Here is a 21,022-nt window from a genome sequence, read left to right on the forward strand (position 1 = left end):
CTTCTCCTGGCTATAGTACTGTTCAGACTGAATCGGTCAGGGAGAGGAAGAGTCCCACATTGCACATTGATAATGAATACAGGCTCTAAAGTCAAGGTGACTCGAGCTTGAGTCCTCATTCTGCTACCTGCATGCTGTGTGACCTCAGGTAAGTTAATTAACCTTTCTGAGCCCCACACTTCTTCTATGAAGATAGTATGTGTCCCTTTGGACCACTGAAAGGATAAAATGAGGTAACCCATATGAAGGGTTTTGCCCAGTCCCTGCAAGTGCTCATTTGGATGAACAGAATTCTGATTCTTTTTCCTCTTCTCCACACTGGCTCTGTTTCCTCTCAAGGCACTGAGCACATCCCAGCACAGACACACTTGCCTAAGGCTCCCTCACCCCCAGCCTGTGAGTTCCCTGGGATAGAGTCCACATCTTTTTCACACCAGACACACAGCCCACCCATATAATTGGTGATGTGAACTGGATTTCACTCCAACTTGAGCAGCAAAGTCCTCGGATGTGGTCTAGTCCCATCCTCCCCTCGCCATCCTCTTGGGCTCCTACCTGCTCATACAATCAGGTACAGACTTCTGTCTGGCATTCAAGATCCCCCAACTGTGGCCCCACAGGCCACCCACCTCCTACTCCACCCCTTTGACACACTTGCCTGAGCAGCTCCTTTCCCACTTCTCTGATTCTTGAGCTCCCAGCAAATGAGCCTACTGGACACCTCATAAAAATTAGAAAAATGTGCCTACTCTGGGCAGCCGTAGCCTCGTGCTAGGCCTTGGGGCCTGTGCCATGCATGGGCTGGATTTCAGGCCCTACTTGTCCCCCTGTGCAGTACACATCCATACATGGAAGTCCTAGGTCAATATGGACCCACTGGGGTCATAGCCCCAACACAAGGGACCCCTCCCAGAGCCTAGCCCAGGCCACCTTTGTGCCACATACCCTGTGGATCCTGCAGCAGCACTGGGATCAGGGCCCTGAAAATGAGGCCGATTTACAGGGAGTAGCTCCCAGGCTCAGGCCTCCAGACCCATTCCCCCTACCCTAACCCCTGTCAAAAGACTGGTTCAGGGTCAGCCTTTGCCTCCTGAGACTGACAGCTGGGCCATCTCAGAGCCCAGAGCCTCTTGGCGGGGGTGAGTGGTTGTTTAAGGAAAAGGATTGGGTGAGTGGAGACCCAGTTCAATACTTAGAAATAATTTTTACCGAAACCAAAAAAGAAGTCTGAACAATCAGTCCACAGATTCCAAGAGGCCACAGAGAGTAAGAGCCCAGTCTTCTGTAAAACAAATCTCCAAGCACAGGGCCCGGAGCACTAGTTGGCGTTGTTCCTTACTTTACCTGAAGTTTTGCATGATACACCAAAATGCTTCAGGCAGCCCAAGGCTCAAATGCATGGAAGGATGGCAGCCAGGAAGGGATGGTGTCCCTGTCATTGTCCTAATCACCAAAGCAGGTTGGAGAAGGGGCCAAGGCTGTGACTTCACGGCCTCCTTTGCAAACCCATGCCTGGCAACTTGAGTCTGAAGACACCAAGTTCTTGCTTTTTTGGTGAAGTCTATGTTTCTCAGTCCTCAAATAATTCAGGATCCAGGGAATTAAGAAGGCCTTCTTAAGCTGGACAGACAAACCTGGACAGAGGCCCTTCCACATCTGCCCTCTGTGGGACTCCCTCAGCTGATTGCTGGGGAGGGTTCGGTGTTGCTGCCTGCAGTCTGATTGGCTGGCTCCACCCCCAGGGTGAGTGACATCTGTGAGCCTTGGGCTCCTGCTTCTTGCTCCAGAACCTTCAGAGCCTTTAGCTCCAGATGGCACTCACCAGCTGGTTTCCTGTAAGTTCATTGCAACAAAACAAAAGGCTCTCCTTGGCCTTTTGAGGGCTGAGTTAGCTCTGACTGGTCTTTGGGGTGACCCAAATATCTTTGATGATGTACACAGATCAGGCTGGCCCTCGCCATGGACAACTGTAGTCGGAGGCATGGGCAGAGACTGGGCACCAGCTGAGCTCGGACCCGGTAGGCCTTCAGCCACAGGGCAACCAGTTTTCAATGGAACTGGCTCTGGTGATGTCCGCGGCAGACATCACTGCGATATCCGTGACTCAGAGTCTTTATCAAGACAGACAGCCACTACCAATCAATTTGAGTTGGCCTCCTAGCTGCCTCTCATTTAGAGATTTCTCACTGAAATACTCAATAATTCTTAAGAAATATGTTACTCTTGGGCAGGCACTTTTCCTACAGTGCCCTTTTTTCATTTGTTCGCCTTCTTTGCCATCTCCCCTTAGCCACCAAAACATCTAGGGGAGGGCTGAGGCATGAGCAGGGCTGGAGTGGTGTTTAATGTCCTGAGGTCCCATCACAACTCCCATATTGCACGTGTCTGGGGCCAGCTACCCACCCCACCTCAGCGACCAGACTTCAGGATGTTGAGGGGCCCTGGCCCAGTGAGGGGGCCCGATGGGGCAGCCGATGGCCCAGGGGCCCCACCGGGTCTCCACCAGTACTCACCAAGCAGCCCCGGGTTGGGGAACCTCCAGGAGTCGTTGTACGAGGGATACTGAGGGTGGCTGTAGGGGCTCCCGGAAAACTCACTCCCTGCATGTGGTGGGCGGGGAGAGAAACAGGAACCAAATGTCAGGTCAGCTTTGGAAAATGCCAATGTCATTTGTCTCTTTCACAAACTGCAGTACATTGTGTAACCAATAAAGGCAAGTCCGGTCCTCCCCCTTATCAAGTGGACAGCTGTCATTGGCATTGTCTATACTTCCCCCTATAACCTTTTTCTTATTAGTGGGAGTGAATACCAGCCTCTCACACATGTACCATGAAATTACCATGTGCCAGGTGTTCCCTGGGGTTATTGGCCCATTTTACAGGTGAGAAGGCTGATGCCTAGGGTCTCTCACAAAATAGTCTGGATACACCCTACCCAAAACCAAAGCCCCAGAGTGCTTTGTTCTCAGCCCTGACTGAGGCCACTCCAGGACCCCAATGTGGATTCAGTGCCACCTCCCAAGTGTTTCCTGAGTGGCTCTGGACTGGGGAGCCAAAAATGACCCCAACGCCACTCAAGCCCTCTGTGCTGTGAATCCAGAGTTGGCTATTCCCGGGGCCTCGGTCCAATGAAGAAGACGAGACATGAACTCAGGCTCTCTGCCAGAAGGAGGCAGATGGCACTTTGCTGAGATGAAGGGACAAGCCAAAGGGCTGGGAAGCACAAAAAGTGAGTAGATTGGAGCCACCTGGGCATGGGGGAAGGGGCAGCTGTTAGCTGCTCTGGGCAAGCAGGAACTGCAAGCTGCACCAGGCTGGGGCCAGCGCTGGGTGTGGGCGGCAGGGTGGGACTGGCGGATGCTCCACTCCTGCCCAGCGGCTCGTGGAGCCGTGATGCTTTTGGCACGTCCCTGTGCTCTCACTTCCAGCCTCAGGAGAGCCTCTCAACCACTGGCTTCTCATAATCCCTGCCCTCAAACCTTGCTGCCTTGGCTCTGTGGCAGGACAAGCCCTGCCTGAGTCCTCCCTATGATGGGGCTCCTGAAAAGCAGGGGTCCCAGTGCCTGGCACCAGTTGTGCAGGTAGCTGACTGACTGCTGAGTGGCATTTTAGGCCACTGGTTACAGAGCACTGGCCCCTCCCTGGCAGCGGCAACAGGAGTCACACAGCCCCATGAGACCACCCTAGGCCCAAATGTGCTTCCATGGATTCTTAAGGATGCCAAAGGGCCGAAGGGCATGAGCCTCTAGAAGGACAGCCACTCAAAAGTCAGGACCTGGAGCACTACTCTTCCTCTGGAGGCCTCAGCCCGAATGTCAGGCCCCTGGGGCTCTACCAGGCACAGTAGGAGCAATAAAGCAGGCCTGAGGCCAGCCGCTCCCACCCCCGGGCCCCACCAGCCTCCTCCCCACTTTCACAGGCAACAGCAGGCAAAGCTTGTGTGTGTGCGTGTGTGTGCATACACACACACGCACACACACACACGCACACACACACACACACACACACACGCAGACACGTGCGCGCACGTGCGCTCCTCCGCTGGCCTCTCTGGGGGCCACTCCCAGCCTGACAGGCTGAGCCTTCCAATTCTCTGTTTTTTATGCCTCAGTGGTCAGGGTGTCAGGTTCTGGCGGACGAGGGAGAGCCTGGTGACAGTGCCGGGCCGCAGCAGCCCAGCCTCGGCATATCCATCAGCACCGGGCATCTCCTCCTCCTCCTCCTCCTGGGAGGCCAGCAGAGGGGAGCAGAAAGAGCCAGCCGCCTGGAGAAGGGGGACAGCCACACGCCCCTCAGGGCTCCAGGTACCCATGGAGCTGCCCATCAGAGGCGCTTCCTGACAGCACTGCACCTAGCCTGGGGCCTCGGGCTACACGGGCAAAGGCATCTCCACCTAGCAGCATCACGCCCGTCTACCTGGCCCAGTACCAAGGCCACCTCTTCCAGGAAGCCTCTGTGATCTCCAGCCCCCAAAAGTGCAAATCTCAGGCATATTCACCTGGAGTTAATTAGTTAATTGTGTCCTTGTCATCCATCCTGCACCCTCCACCGCCCCCCCAACTCTGTCCCCAAATTGGCAAGGGGCTGTAAACAGCTCCAACTCTGCTAGAAAACAGTACCTAAGCCAGTGTTGCCCACCATCCTTGACCCCATTCCCATGAGCCTGGCTGAGAACCCTACTTGGATACCTCCTCCTCTGGGAAGCCCCTCTCCTGCCCCTCAGATGCACTCCGTCTCCTGCCACGCCCCACAGCACCAGGTTCACCCTGACCTGTGAGGGAGTCTCCTGAGACGTGGGCGCGTCTGCCCTGCAGGTCAGTGTCTGGCTCCGCTCTGCTCCACGTGCCACCCACCCCTGGTGTAACGCCCCATCCACGGCGGACAGTCGCTGCTCTGTGAGTCAGTGGTAGCTTGCCTGCCTCTACCTGTAACATGATGCTCTTGCACAGATATCCGCATGGCTCTCTCCCTCACCTCCTTCTAGACTTTGCCCCTATGTCATCTCTGAACCATTGCATTTCAGATGGAAACTCCTCCCACCCCATCACTCTTTCCTGCTTAATTTTTCTCCATAGAACAGATCACCATCTAACACATCTCGTTCGTTGTGCTTAAGTCTGCCTCCTCTACTAGGATGTGGGCTCCACGCGGGCAGGGAGTTTTGTCTGCCGAGTTCACGTCTCTATCCCAATGTCTGGCCCGGAGCCTGGCATCTAGCAGGCCCCGAAAACTCTTTGCTAAATGAGTGAAAGAATGGGAACTCCTCAGTCAGCCAGGGACACAGATGAGGCTCTCAGGACTTCCATCACTGTACCCATAGCCAGGGGTATGTTACGCCCTGCTGTGTGCAGGACTCAAACCAGTTTATCTGACCCACTGCCTGAGTTCCATCCACCACACCATCCTGCTCCTCAGTGGAAGAAATGAACCCCCACCCTGCCTGGTGTGTTAGAGCAATGGGTAGTGGGTTCCCTCAGCTCACACAACTGCCCGGCACAAAGGATACCTTGGGCCCTCACCTCCTTCCACAAACTGCTCCATGCTTTTGGCATCTCTCAAAAATACCAGCCCTTTAAATTCGGAAACCTTTCCTTCACGCATTAACGGAAAAGCCAGCTTGCACCCAGCGGCTGTCACTCAGGAGGCAGTGGGCCCTCTGTCTGGGAGGCACACAGCACACGGACCCTCCTCAGAGGCAGCTCGTGGCCTGTCTGGAGCTGCTCCCACAGAAGCCCCCAAGGACTCTTTCAACAACAAAACATGGGTCATGATCTCCTCCACCTCCAGCCCCTAGGAGCAAGCAGTCCTGAGGAGAAACCAAGACTGGCCCTCCTGAGAGCGGGCCCCACACTGCCGTGTGAGGGGGCGGGGGACGCCCACAGGGTGGGTGCAGGCAGTCCAGGGGCAGGGTGAGAGGGAGCCTGCCCATTGCTTGGTAGGCAGCCCTCCACTCACTGGCTGTGTGACCGTGGGTAAGTGATTGAACCTCTCTGGGCAGACTGTTGTCATCTTGAATGTAGGGCTAATAAAAAAACACGTCATACATCACAGGATGGTGAGAAGTAAGCAAGACAATGTTATTGGAAGAACAAAACTACCCTCTCCGTGCCAAGGAGAAGGGGAAGTTGGGGAGAGAGGGAAGAGGAAAAGGCCTCTTCTCAAGACTGAATCTGGCCCTAAGAGGACTTTTATAGCTTCCTCTGAGTTCTTGGATATGCAAAAGGAGGCCCAGAGCTTCTGTTATGGAGACTGGAAAAGGAGAGACAAAAGGAGATGCCCATGCCCCCTTTTGAGGAAGCAGCTGGGTGCTGCATTTGGGCAGCCAGTGGGGTTGGGATGAAAGACTGTGGTCCAGGAACACTGTGGACCAGGGGAGCCCAGGAACTCTGTGCAGTCAGGAGCCTGGGCCAGAGGCAAGTGTGCGAAAGTGAGCCTCCCCGTCTGCGTCTGGGGAGGCTGGGAAGAGAGAAAGGACACGGGTGGTCAGGAGCATCTTGTGGGCGTGACGCTCCATCTCACCATAACCCGGTCCAAAATGCTACAGCGGAGAACGCTGGGGCTCAGGGCCCAAGGGACTTGGCTTCACACTGGGTACCTGAGGCCGTAGCAACCACTCCCCTCATTCCCACCCAGCCCCAAGCAACTCACTCCTTCAGGATTAATGGGAAGAGAAAGTGGCCCCCTACCCTCCGCACCGTGGATTTATCTTACATCGAACCTCACCAAGCTCTGCCACGACCCATAGTCCCAGCTTATTTGGACTGGGCGAAACTCAGAGAGGATTTCTCTCAACCACCCCTCCCCCAGGGCCACAGAGCCAGGCAGGGACAGCAGGGCCCGAACACCCCACCGTATCCCCAGGTCCCAGGGCTTCTGCCATCCCAAGCAACCCTTCACTGAGCTGGGCCAGCAGGGGAAGAGACAGTCCTCCCCTCCCAGCCTTCCCCACCCCTGTTACGGCTAAAAATGTTCAAACACACAGCACAGTTGAAAGAATTTTGCAGTGAACACTTGTGTACCCACTACCTAATTCCACCATCAATATTTTCTCATACTTGCTTACTCTCTCTCTACCTCTAGTCTTCCATTCATCTTTTTATGTATTTCAAAGTAAATTGGAAACATCAATACATTTTCCCCTAAGTACTTCAGCATGCATATTATTAACTGAAATTCATTATTTGTTTAAAAGTTTTTTCTTTTGATGTAAAGTGTACACATAATGAAATGCACAAATCTTAAAGGTACTATTGCTGCGTTTTGACAAATGTATAAACATGTGTAACCCAAACCTCTTTCAGGATATAAAATGTTACCATCACCCCAGAGAGGGAAAGTTCTCTAATGCCAGAGAAGGGGGTCTTTTGACCAACAGAGAACCCAGTTATCTGAGGATCGACCAAGTCATTTCCCCATGAACGTGAAGCTCTGAGATGAGCACGGGCAGCCCAAACCCCGATTGCTGAAAGAGGTCTTTGACCCACAAATCAAAAGCCCTTCCAAAGCCACTAAACAGAAGAAAGCTGAGGAAGAGATGTTCTCTCCTCAGAGACCCAGAAAGAAAGCAGAGGCTTAACAAATTTAGGATAAATAGTAGATTTCCCACAAACAGCACCATCTTTCAAACACAGAAGAGCAGGCTGTCAAAACCAATGAGGTAACTACATAGGACCGATTAAAATTAAAAGTTTCAAGGAAGCCACAAGAAAATGCACTGAATGCAGCTCTCCTGGAGATTCCAGGGCCGAGTATATCGTCAGAATCAGAGATGTTTTCAGTTTCCCCTTCTCTAAGAGCTCAGAGACGGCAAGAAAGTCAAAGTTTCCTAAAATTCTCAGAAGTGACAGGTAAACAGGCTCAGTGTAGCTCTTAATTAACCCAAAACGACACCTGCCAGATGATGGGGATTTGCAGAGCGCGCTGGGGGCCGACCCCATCTGCAGATGGTGGGCTCCCACCTCTGCTCGAGACCTTGGCCGGCTGTAATTAACATACAGAAAGTCTTTCAAAGTGACTTCGCAGCCAAGTTCTGTTTCTGAAGGATTCAAACTGAGCTTCGAGAGAAAATCTTTGCAGAGGACGAGGAGGAAAGAATGATTTGAAAGGGACCATGAGATTTCTCCAGCTCCTCCCTGTGGTTTTGTAGAATGGCATGAGGTGCTGTGGCTCAGGGGTCAGATGCTACCTAGGCAAATACAACACTGGGTGGGTGCAATACTGTAGTGCCCAACACAGGCACAGTCAGCCTTTCAAATACATATATATATAAATTGTATATATGCATGATTACATTATATACCACATGTGTTGTTATAATATACACGTTTACACATAATATATACACACATATATGTGTATCCATATAATATGTATAATATATACATACCCTCATATGGGTGTATATGGATATGTGTGCGCGCGCACACACACACACACACACACACACACACAGGATTCTGGGGCTCTGTCAAGTCTCTCTGAGTGACCTTGATCAAGTCCCTTCTCCTCACCAAGACTCGGTTTCCTCATCTATAAAGGTGGTGTGTATGGGAGAGATTTAAATAAATGACTTCAAAGGGCTTTCCCGGCCCAAATTCTTCCCCTTCCTACCCTCACTGCACCCACCCCCAGGCTGGCTCCCTTGAAGGCCAAGCTTTCTCAACCATCCTCTCTCTGGTGCAAGACCTTCCTGGGCTCCCGACAGAGAAAGGAAAACCCAAGCAGTCTCAGTAAAGGTCAGCCCTGTCAGCCCGGACAGCCCCGCACACAGAGCATCGATCAGGTCCTGGGAAAAACCTCTTCTCCCACCAGCCACGAAAGCCTTCAGAAAAACAGAGAGAGGAGAAAAACAGAGAGAGAGAGAGGGGGAGAGTGAGGGGGAGAACGCAGAGTGTGTCTCCTTTCTGCTTCTCGGGAGAGCCACGGACTTCGCAGTTGCTGGCTAGGTCACAGCGAGCCCGTGTTGGAGACTAAGGCTGAGGCCTGGCTCTGCCACTGACCAACCATGAGGTGGTGAGGTGACCATTCTGGGCCTCAGCTTGGTCCCATGTAGAGAGGAGGCTGTTGTGCCTTCAGCCCACCTCCTTCAGCCCACTTTTTGTAGTTGTCTGCAACTACAAAAACTTGAATGCAAGGGCCCTTCAGGGGACTTAGGGGAAACAAGCCCATGCTTGCATTACTGCCTCCAACATGGGCCACAGGGCGTGCACAGCCTCCAGCCGCTGGCCGCCCATCAGAGGCAAGAACCGGGGCCCTCGCGTCACATGGGGCCCACAGAAACATATGGATGGGTTGCCTAGGGTTTGGGGGGTTTTGTTTGTTTGTTTATTCCCCACACCGTACATTTCATCCCTGGCTGCCCAGTGTTTTAAAGGGGCAAGTGTGTCATCAGGTACAGAACAAGCAATTTACAACCGTCTCGTCCCCCAAGGCTGACTCCCCCTGCTTCTGTGACGTGCCTGGCCCCTGTAGGTGTTTCAGTGTGAGACCCTTCAGTGTGAGATAAGCTGTAGCATATTTTGAGCAGTTCTGGTTCAGTTTTAATCTGCTCTCTTGCTGTGGTATTATTCAAAAATTCTGTCCCAGTGCCCTCACCTAGCAAACAATGGACAAGACAACCTTCAAATGTCTCACTAGGGTGCAAGACAACAACCGATCTGTTGGTGGGGGAGGGCAGGGGGGTTCCTGGTTTCTGGTGTGTTCCCTAATCTGGGAGTGCCCACAGGCAGCACACTTGTGAGGATCAAGCCTGCAGGGTAATGCCCAGAAGCCTGGAGGTGGGATTCAAGGCCCTGTAGGATCTGTCCCAATGAGCTTCCCAGCCACACCCCTCACTGCTCCACTGCTTGAAAGCTATGTTCCAGGCCAACTGCTGTTCCCCACGTGCTCTGTGGAGCGCATCTCCATCCACTCATGCTGTTTTCTTCATCTGAAATGCCACCTTCCTCTCCTCCACCTTGTCAAGACCCAGCTCAAATACCACCTCCTCCAGTTAACCTTTCTGGATTGATCATCCCCACTGTCTCCTGAGGTCCCAGCCCTGGGTCCATCCCTGACTATGGCCCAGAGCACTTCCTGCCCAGACTCAGGGTGGTTGTAACCCTATCTCACTTTCCCCGTCGGTGAGTCTGCGGCTCCTCCTTGAGGGCAGGAGCCAGGACTGATCACATGTGACTGACGGATCCCAGCAGCCCCTGCCGCTCCCAGTGCAGGGCCCCACCCATAGTACCAATGCCGGCTGAGTGAGCATGGCCTGTGCCCGACAGATGTTCCTTGGGCCAGGCTCTTTCATCGTCAGACAGAAGCAGGTCATGAAATCATGCTTCAAAGCATTAGGGAAACACTGGTCCTTGATACCTGATAGAAGTATGAGACAGAAAGACAGAGAAAGGCAGCAAAACCACAGAAAAGAGAACTGGGCAATGTTTGCTGCAGGGGCCAGGGTGCAGGTCCACAGGAGGAAAGAGACACTCTCCTGAATGGCTAGGACCCTCACCAGGCCTCTCTGGGCCTCCCTGCCACATAATGACAGCACAAAGGTTGGCTCATTCCAAAAAAGCAACAAAGTTAAAAGAAGAATAAGAAGAGAACAAAACCCACTGAGAGTTAGAGCTCAGAAACCAGGACCAGACTGCATTTCATAGGGCCAAGGCTGGGCTGGAGAACTGGGAAGGTTTTTCCTTAGTACTCATTTGACCATCAGAAGATGCTCAGTACGGAAAACTGAAGACTTTCTTTGGGTGAAAAGAATGTGGCCAGAAGCCCCCATTCCACAGCCTACTCTGCCAAGCTGCAGGTTCTACAGAGTTCTGTTGGAATTACGTTGAATTGCATTCCCAAGGAAATCCAACTCACACATCTGCGATGGATGTCTAGCAAATTCATGAGTATTCTGGTAAATCCATTCAATTCTGCATTCACAGTGGCCCTACTCCATTCACAGCTCTGCTCTAGGCTCCCTCGACCCTCCCCAGGGATGGTGCACATGCTGCAGTCCTCAGGGAACTCCCTGTATCTAAGGGGATTCCTTGGACCTAGAACTAGACATTCAGGCACCGGCAAAGGGTGAGAAAGGTTTAGAAACAGAGCAGAAGTTATAATTTATTCTGGATGGGGTATCCAGGAAGGCTTCTTGTAAGAAGTGGCCATGATCTGGACCTTGAAGGACACTGAAGCTGCATAATTCAGTGGGTTACTGAAATACGCCCCTATGCACCTCCCACCAGAGTCGAAGTGCACTGCCCCTGTCCCCATGGAGGGGAGCCTGGGGTGAGGCAGCCTCCAGCTCCTCACAAAGAGGAGGTAGTTCTGCAGGACACAGCATGTCCTGGTGTGGAATGGCCACAGAGGCCTGACCCTGACCTCCTTCAATTCCCGGTCAAGGCAACTGCTGATGGAGCACACTGACCAATAGGCCCAGAAACCCTTGCACAGCTCTGAACCACATTGTGATTTTGGTAAATAATTGTAAAAAGGCGGGCACTGATACTCTGCACAGGTGGTGAGAGCAGCTGTGGCTGCCACTCTGTGTGGATAACTGAGGCTATGGGAAAGACCAAGGGCATGGAGCTGGTCAGTCCCTGTCAAAGCCCCTCAGCCACTTAACCTTAAAAAGTCACTTTACCTCTCTGAACCTGAGTTCCTTATTTGCAATGTGACACTACAACACTCACAGGACCAAATTTGAAACTTTTTGTGAATCAAAAAGTGTTCTATAAATTCGAGGGGCTAGATTTGATGCTTAACTCAGTCCTTGGCACACAGCATGTGCTCTGTGTGATGGCTGAAAAAATGAATGCACAGGGGCTTGTTGTTAATGAAAGTTAAATTTCCAGATGATTCTCTAATATTTCAACAAGTGCCTCAAATTCTTGATTGTAGGGAAAGCCTTGAACTAGGAGTCAGGGCCCCAGTCTTGCTCTGTCTTTAATGCTGTGTGACCTTGAACATGTGCCTTTCAGGTTCACTTAGCCTCAGTTTCCCCAAATGAACTATGGTGGGTGGGAGGTAGAGAAGATTGGTTTCCCATCTCTCTGCATTAAGGAATACTTTTTCCCTTCTGACTTCTGCTCGAATGCCCTTTTGCTTGCTTAAATGATGAATCCAACCCCATGCTCTTAGAAAGTGTTCTACGAGGCCTTTTTGTGAGCAAATAGACAATTTCCATCAGGCTGCCGATGAAGCTGAAACAAGTCCCCAGTCCCTATTATCAGCTTCCAGACTCAAAAAATAGCCCAGCCCCTTCCAGCTCAGAGGCCCCCTAACCTCCCGGCACATTCCCAAGCCTCCTGAGACGCCTTCTCTCAGCCCAACGTCAGCCCAAAGCTGAGTTACATTCCTGTGACCTAGACCTTGGCCTGTCCCTCAGAGCAGCCAGGGGTCCTCCTCTGAAGAACTCACCTCCCCCTTGGCTGGGCCTGGCTCAGGCGCGGGGGCCCGAGCGTCCTGCCGCTGACTAATGAGAGGGAGGTGACATACCTTGCTGGGAAGTCACAGTGCTAGTGCCGACCCACACCGCCTGCCATCAAATTTTAATGCTGCTGCTGACATATTTATGGAATGCCTCACCAAGTGTTTGCAAGGAGACCAGACAAGATTTACCTCCACAATTACTACCTTGATGCGCAGGCTTTGCCCTGGGCTGGGAACTTGTGGCACAGCGGCCTGGAGCCCCAGGGTGTCCCGAGGATTGCACTCAATTCTGCACACCTTTCCTGCCCCCAGCTTGCAGGGCCTGGGGCCGGAGGCGGAGATGAATCGGACACGGTCCCTGACCACTGAGAGCTCGCAGTCCGCAGGAGAGGGCAACATGCACATAAATTACTCTGGTCCTGGGTGGCTGAGGACCAGAGCACAATACAGGTAGAGAAGCAGGCTGGGCTGAAGAGGGGAAGGGAGTTATGTCTCGATCACAGTCAGGGTCAAGATGAAGCCTAAGACCAGGCTCTGCGGAGCCATCCAGCTGCTCAGCTCTCCTGGTCGCTCCTCTGCCTGGAAGGGCTCCCGGGCACTCCACCCCTCCCCTCTGCTGGCCTCAAGGTCTCAGCAGCCCTTCTCCTTCAGTAGCTGTGCCCCCTTTCAATCCTTGGGGTTCCCTCTCCCAAGACTGATGGATTGGATATAGCCCCCCCAGCTCCTCACCCTTCTTCACCGTGTTAAAGAATCCCCTTCTCTTGAAGTTGCAGGGCTCTCCCAGAGTGGAGCTTCCCCAGAGGGCAGGAATAATGTACAGGGACCAAGGCCAGTGGTTCTCAAACCTGGCTCTCCATTAGAATTACCAGCAGAGCTTTAAGAAATCCAGACAACTAGGCCACACCCCCTATTAGTTAAATCAGAATCTCTGGGATGGGGCCAGGTATCAGTATCAGACGAATAGTCCAAACTTCCGAGGTGATTCCATGCGCAGTGAGTTTGAGAACCAGTGGACAGGCACTTGCTACTCAGAGTGTAACAGCATCAGTAGGGGTCCTGGACCCCTCTCTAGTCTTACTGAACCAGATCTGCTCTGGAAGATGATCCCCCAGGAGTTTGTGTGCAGTAAAGTTTGAGAAGCACTGACGCACATTAAAGCGTTTCCCAGCGTCCTCAGAGGCACACTGTCTGGTCCCCTCTGAAACTAGGCCCCTAAGAAGGCCAACCTTGAAAAAGGCTAATTGCCACAGGCTGACCGCTAAGAGGGGCTGGCTGGTGTGGCTGAACTGCAGGCAAGTGGCTGGGCACCGCCAATACGTAGTGAGCTTGATAAGGCACCATGCCTCAGGCCAGTTCGCACAACCGTTAAGGCTGGACCAGGAGGCAGGAGTCCCAGTGAAGTCCTGTCTCTACCACAGACTCATTGGAGCAAGGCTCCTCCCCAGTCCAGGCCTCAGTTTCCCCATGAGTGAGAAAGTCAGTCCTGAAGTTGGCTGATGGAGTTGGCTGATGAATTTGGCTGATGGAGACCTCTTCTTTTTTAAATTCAACTGACACTTCCATCAAAGTCCCTGCCCTCAGAGAGCTTATAGTCTAGTGGTACAAATAGACAATAAACAAGACAAATAAGTAAAAAATAAAGCATACAGTATGTGTTAATGAGAAAACATAAGGTGGTGATATATTAGATAGGGTGCCTGGGATGGCTTCACCAAAAAAGCTGACTTTTGAATAAACAGGCGAAGGAAGGGAGAGTCAGCCATGTGCATTCCTATGGGAAGAGCACTCTGAACAGAGGGAATGGCAGGTGCAAGGGCCCTGAGGCAGGAACATGGATGGCAAGTTGGAGGGGCAGTGAGGAGGTCTGTGAGGCTGGAGAGGGAAGGTGAAGAAAGGCAGTTAGAAGATGAGGCCGAGGAGGGAAGTGGGAAAGAGGAGGTCATGTCAGAAGTTTGGCCTCTACTCCAAGTGAGCAAAAGAGGGACATGACCCTACTCAGATTGTCACAGGCTCACTCTGGCTGCTAAGGTGAGAATGGACTTAAGGGGACAAGGGTGGCAGTGGGGATACCAGTAAGGAAGATAGTGCAAATATTTACAAACCTACCCATAGACTGGGTACCTCTGGCCACTTGGAGCCTAGTGCCAGGAGGCTGGGAAGGGCCAGGCTGTGTGGCCACCCAAGCAGATGGTTAGCTGGCCAAAGCCAAGGACACTCACAGGGTGAGGCCAGATGAGGACTGCTGGGTGGAGGGGAGGCACTTTGGATTCCAGTCCTGGCTCTGCGTAACCTGGGCCAGCCTCCTCCTCTCACGAGCCTATAACAAAAGCGATTACCAAGGCACCCACGGAGTTGTGGTGAGGATTCCTTGAAACTATGGATGTACCAACTGCAGGTTAACTGAGGAGGAGTGTGGCGGGGGGCAGGTGGTCCTGTCCTGTCCTGCCCACACCCAGCAACACCACACGCAGGAGGGCGATGCATCCCGATTCTCCACCAGGGGGAGCCTGGGCAATTCTTCCTGGAGCGGAAATTAAGTTTGCAGGCATCCATCCTGTCTCATCCAGGCAACTGCAGAAGCACACAGCATGGCCCACTGGGGTGGGAAGGAAAGCGCCCCTGAGCTGTCCTCCTGGCCTGGGATCCTGTGCTTGGCGGGGCTAGTCCTTTCCCACACGTGTTCTGAACAGCCCAACAGCATCTACTGAAAGGTTGCTACCTGGAAACCTAGTTCCATCAGGCTCACATCATGGCCCCCAAATAAGAAACCAAAGATCAGGTGGAAAGGAAAAGCCACCCACGGCTCAAGGCATTTGGTCTGAGGTAGGCATGGTGGATGGCTTTTAGTTCACCCTGCACATGATCGTGTGTTTGCTTCCTCTCTTGGTCCCCACGTTATTCAATGTGGCTTCTCAAACCTTCACTGAGCATCTGCTCCGTGGTAGATTCTGTGCTGGGTGGTGGATGGTGCTGTGATGCAGAACAGACTCAGGCTCATGAGCTTCCTTTGTCCCTCAAAGAGCCAGGAACCAGCTAGGGTTTTGAATTTCTCAGGGTCTCTCTCACCTCTCCATTTATCTAAATGGAGATTTAGCTGGAAAGTTCCAATAAGATTCCCTGAAAACAGGCAAAGGCGGCAGGACAGCCATGATGGGATGAGCAGGTTGTTCACTGCACAGGAGCAACTAGCTGATTAAGTATATGGGGACTGAGATCCAGCCTACCAGCTACCTGCCCAACCCTGAATCTTGGAGTGGGGCTGAATCCACTCCCGGGGAGGAAGGACCAAGGTCCTGAGAAACAGCCTGGGGCAACGTTAAGATAAGCTCTGCGGCTTCCCCTCTCTCTCCTGCCGTAGCTTCTTCGCTCTGCTGTCACAGATTAGGAGGGGAACAGAAGGATGGAGACAGTGGACCCCAAAGACTATCATACCTGGGCCCATCTGGGCTCTCTTCTTTCAATCCACATTTATTCAGAACTGAGGGTGTGCCAAGCACCGTTAAGAGGCACAGACTGCCTGTAAGTTGGTGCCATCATGCCTTTCACCGTGGAGGCGGAAGCACGACCCACCTCTGATGGTCCTGCATTTTCTCGTGTTAAAAGTTCTTCAAGCAAGCAAGGTTCGACTCGATTCCGGCCCTTGCCACTTGGGCAAGTTACTCTGTGCTGAGGCCTCAGCTTCTTCCTCTGTGAAATGGGATACCATCAACACCAGCCCGGTGGGGTTACTGTGAAGGGCAAGCAGGCTGGGAAATGACCAGCCCATAGGCGTTCTCACTAGATGTCAGCTACTTCGTGAAAGCCAGGCCTTCTCCTCTCTTATCCTCATGGCAGCCCTTGGTAGAAGACCATAAGGATGCCTCCACCACAGAGACGCAGAGTGGGGAAGGCGAATTTTCCCGAAGGCTAGCCAACATGGAGGCAGGACCAAGGCCCAAGGGTGCTGAGTCCTGGCCCAGGGCATCCAGCCCACATCACACCCTTCTTAGCTTCCCCCAGTTCTCCATCACAGCTGGAGAAACCGCATGCATAGATTCGGACAGAGATGTTGCAGGTAAGGAGGAGGCTGAGCAGGGATGTGTTGTCAGGCCTGGGAGACAAAGAAGGGAGAGTGAGGCAGGAACTGGACAAGCTCCTTGTGGGTGTGCACGTGGGAGAAAGTGCCCCAGAGTCCCCCCTGGGCCACTTGCAGAACCCACGCACCATGAGGGCCCCTGTGCCCCAGCCAGGTCCTGAGTCAGAGGGCCCCACTCCACCCTCACGCTGCCCAAGACTGGTGGACTTGAGTGCCGGCCGGCCTCCCCCACCAGTCCACCCGCCCGCTTCCTCGCTTCCTCTGGCTGGCCGGCGTGGTGGCAGGCCCTGCCTGCTCCCCTGGGGAGCCCGCCGCCAGGCCTGATGGCGCTGACAGAGGGAGGGAGGCCGCCAAGCTGTCAGTCTGGAGGTGCCCCTCGGAGCCCCTCCTGGCTGGAGCGAGGAGGGTGGGCCGGCGCTGGAGCTGGGCTGTCAGGGCCTTCACAGAGATGAGGCCGGAGAGGCGCTGCCTGACAGCTCGCCCACCGAATTAGGACCATTTGCATGCTAATTTCCAGCGCTCTAACGGGCTGGCAGGCTGGCTGGGGTGTGGAGTGTGCAGAGAGAGGCACTGCAGCCTCCCTGCCCGCGCTGGAACAATGCTTGACTGATCTAGCTGCGTTAACGAGCAAATTATGGTAATTTTGTTATTACAAATGCATAGAAATTTCCAAAGCGGGCAGCCATTCAGGGCAGCTCCCTGCTCCTCCCCGCTCCTAAATACTGAACCCCTGTTTGTACACATGGGCCTGGTACCCGCTTCAGGGACAGAGATTTCTGGGGGCCAGGCTTCCCTTGGAGCCCTTCCGGGGAGGCCCAGGGTGAGCTGGCCTTAGGCCAGAGCATCTCTTCCTATCAGCAGAGGAGTCCTGCAGCCCCAAACCTCACCCTCCTGTGCCCAAGGAATCCCTGCCTAGTCCCTAGGGCTAGCAGTCCCACAAACAAACCACACTCAAGCTGGTTTCTTTCCATTCTGAGCAGGTAACATAGATGCTCCGAGGTCTTGGGAAATTCAGTTATTTCTGTGCCCACTCCATGAACTGGGTTCATTACCCAGGAGGAGCTTAGGGATTGTCTGATAAATGAATGAATGAATGAATGGGAGAGAGTAAGTGAAGGAAGGAGGAAGGGAGGAAGGAAAGAGCAGGAAATAAGGAAAGGCAGGGAAGGCTATGGAGGGAGGGAAGGAAGGAAAGAAGGAAGGAAGGAAAGAAGACTAAAATTTATCTCACAAATGAGGACAATTCAGACAGACCCCACCCGGTCAGCTCACTGGTGGTGTAATTAATCCAAGACCTCAGCAGAGGAGTTTATTTGCCAACTGGCAACCCCTCCTGGCATTTATAATTGTCCACTGCTAAAATCACAATTTGTCCCAGTTTTTCTGGTGATCTTCTTTTTGATTAAAAGTATGTTTTTGGAACCCTGCTCTGGAATGCATCCAGACAGAAACCTTTTCCAAGAAAGTGAGCTCCCTGCTCCCAGCAGCACGGCGGGGGTAACTCCCCCTGCAGGGCCAGCACAAAGCACTGGCTCGATGTGGGACCCTGTTAAAACCCAGCCCACTTGTGCGGGGCCGGCCGGTTCCCTCCTGAGCCTCTGCCTGTGGTCCACTGGCAGTCCTCTGATTTTATGACAGGGATCTCAGGTTCAGGCTGATGTTCTTGAAAGGTCAAGAAGCTGCCTCAAATCCATTTTGGAAGTCAGTGGGGGATAAATCATCAATTACGGAGGAGTGCAGCACCGAGGAAGGTCTGCTGCATGAGGGTGGGGGAGCCTGAGCCGGCTGGGCCCTCGGAGGGGCGTGTGGGAGGCAGAGACCAAGTGTGAGCCCAGACTTGGTAACCTCAGCTGGGGTCGTGGCCAGATTTTTCTCTCTGTCTGATTTTCTAATTGGGTCACAACTTCCAGAGGGAAACTAGACCCAGGAAAGGAAAACAATCATTTCTTTTTGTCCAGCTGCCTGACTGGGGGAGAAGCCGAGAGCGGGAGGAGCTGGGGCCTTGGCATGGCCAGTGGGTCCCAGGCTGAAGCTCCGTCCGGCCTGCATCCCAGGAGATGCCCTTGCAGCTGGCCAGGTAGGGCTTGGGGAAGATCTGGACTCAGGAAGAACATGCGAAGGGTGGCATGGGTGGGGTGGGAATGCTGCTTTGAGTTGTTCTAGAAGCCAGGTCACCCAGAAACCACCCCAGGAGTGCCAGACCTGCATGAGGTCAGGAGACACAATGCTTCCTTTTCATTGCTTGGTGAACAATTTTAGGGTAAGGGGAAGATATCCCACTAGCCTGGAATCGGGAGGAAAAGGACAGGCTGCTGCCACAGAAAGGTCAGCCTGGTTCTTCCTTTGACTTGCTGTGTGACCTTGAACAAGTCCTTTCCTTGACCCCATCTTCACATTCCTGGGCTGATTTCTAAGGTCAGTCCAGCCCTGTCCAGCCCTGGTGAAGGGAGAAATAGCTACAGAGTGTACAGGGGCCGTTTCTTCGAGGCATGTGTTAGAACAGACCCCACCCCACACCACATAGGTGCACCCCGATCTAGACCTGAGCTACCTGCCTTCAGTACCGCTGCTCCAGTCAGGTTCCCCCAGCTCCACAGGCAGGGCCCTCACTGGGGCTTCTGCTGAATCAATGCCTTTGCTGCTGTCCCCAGGTACCAGCTCTACACTTCCCCAAAAAGTTCCTGGGGGGTGGGGGGTGGTACATGGCTGCTCTCCAGATTCCAATTCCCCTGCAGCCACTTTCCCCGCTGCAAGTGTCTCTGGCTCCTTCCTGGGGAGTTCTCTTTCCAGGAATCCTCCACTCAAAGTAGCCTCAGAAAGTCTGCACATTCACAAAGTTCTGGGGCTGTGGGGATTTGCTTCAATCCAAGACTCCTTGGTACAGATCTGGGACCTCCCCTTATCTCAGATCTGCCTGCGCAGTGCCCTTCCTTCTCTTGGGTCATACAGAGAAGCCACAGTGTTTCTAAGAGTCAAACTCCAAATTGGCAAAGTCCCTCCTTTGTCTTCTGGACCAGACCTCTCACAAGCTGTGTGACCTTAAGCAAATCACTTTTCCTAAGCCTCAGTTTTCATCTCTGTGAAATGGGGCTGAAAACTGTACCCTCCTGACACGACGGTGTGGATATGCCGAGATCACACACGGAAAAGGCTTGTATGTTGTGAAGACCTGTCCAGGTGGTGGTTCATATTCTTCATGTTGTTGTGAACAAGACCTCAGGATGGCTGCAACTGTCACGCATCCTGCTCTGGCAGGACAATGCCCAAGACGTGTGTGACCTGGGATTGCTCCTCAGACAAAAGAACACGGTAACACAGTTGTCATCTTAAAATCTCCCTTCCTCCCGCTTTTATGTCTCTTGCTCTCTTTCCCACTCCTTCCCTCTCTCTTTCTTTCTCTCCTTCAGCCCTGGATCTACGTCTCCCTAGTCGGGTCCTTTATTTGTGCCGTTGCACATAGACTCCTTATAAAGAAAATTCATTTGTTCAGGGTCACCGCGTGGTTTTTCATTAAAAACAAATTACCCGCATTCAGGGAGGACATCTGGGCTTCTCGGGTCCCATTAATGACTATATTTCCAGCCTCCCCGGCCCGGTTGGGCTCCCCTTGCCTGTCACCCTGCATTCCCAGCCCCGGGAGGACAATGAGAGTGACAGTCAAGCTGAAAGGGAAAACATGAGGGATGAGGGCGAGAGGCGAGTCCCCCGAGAGGGCAAGGAGGGAAAAGTGAAAAAAATAAATAACTCAAACAGAGGGTAACAAGGGCCATTGTCTCAGCGTCTTCCAGTGAAGAGCCAGAGCAAATATTGGAAGAGTGAGCGGGGGTGTGTAAGTGGAGCTGAAGCCCTGTGTAATTACACAATCGGGCCCCAAACCCCGGCCTCAAGGGTTGGGAGGGGCAGGTGCCCGATTCAAAAAAATCCCACCCGTATCCACGGTGCACCTACTGTGTGCAGGGTCTGGGCAGGTGGAGGATTCCAAGAGGAGCAACCAGGAGATGGAAGCACCCGCTCACTCCCACTCTGACTGAGGCAGACTGCTGCACTGTGCCCTGGCGGTGCTCAAGGGACAGAGGAGCCCCGGGGCGGGGTAGGGTGAAGGCCTCCTGCAAGAGAGAGCACTAGATCGGGGCCTAAGAGGATGTGTCGGACATGGACGTGGAAACCAAGGAAACCAAGGTCTTCCCCTGGCCCAGAGCCCATTCCCTCTCACTCGCCATGGGCACCAGTGGCTGGGTGAGTTCCCAGCGCCAGGCCCGGCTGCTCCCTGGACTGGCTGGCTGTGCACCCTGGGGAGATAAAGTACCTCTCTGAACCTCAGCTCCTTGCCTCTGAGATGGGGATACACATTCAACCTAGGTGCTTTCAAATTGCAAATTGTCATGGGGGTGGGTGACAGAGGTGGCTCCCTTATGGACTGTGAAGCACCGTGCAGGTTGGGGAGGCTTGTGTGTGGAATTAACTTATGGGCAGAGGCAATTTGGCTTCATTCAAAAGCATTCTCCTTCTGGAGGGCAGGAACCAGGCCCCACTGCTC

The 21,022-nt window shown here is 53.2% G+C and overlaps 1 protein-coding gene across 2 annotated transcripts in view; it reads right to left on the reverse strand.

The window, feature by feature from the left end:
• PAX5 (paired box 5) overlaps positions 1 to 21,022 on the reverse strand; it is a 182,001-nt gene that overhangs the window by 10,199 nt on the left and 150,780 nt on the right. For both annotated transcript variants that reach the window (XM_006187796.3, XM_014561863.2), the window contains exon 9: positions 2,514 to 2,600. In XM_006187796.3, the coding sequence (XP_006187858.1) occupies positions 2,514 to 2,600 (87 nt within the window). The remainder of the gene's footprint in view (positions 1 to 2,513; positions 2,601 to 21,022) is intronic.

Source organism: Camelus ferus, chromosome 4, assembly GCF_009834535.1.
Source record: "Camelus ferus isolate YT-003-E chromosome 4, BCGSAC_Cfer_1.0, whole genome shotgun sequence".
In the NCBI taxonomy this organism is placed as follows: domain Eukaryota; kingdom Metazoa; phylum Chordata; class Mammalia; order Artiodactyla; family Camelidae; genus Camelus; species Camelus ferus.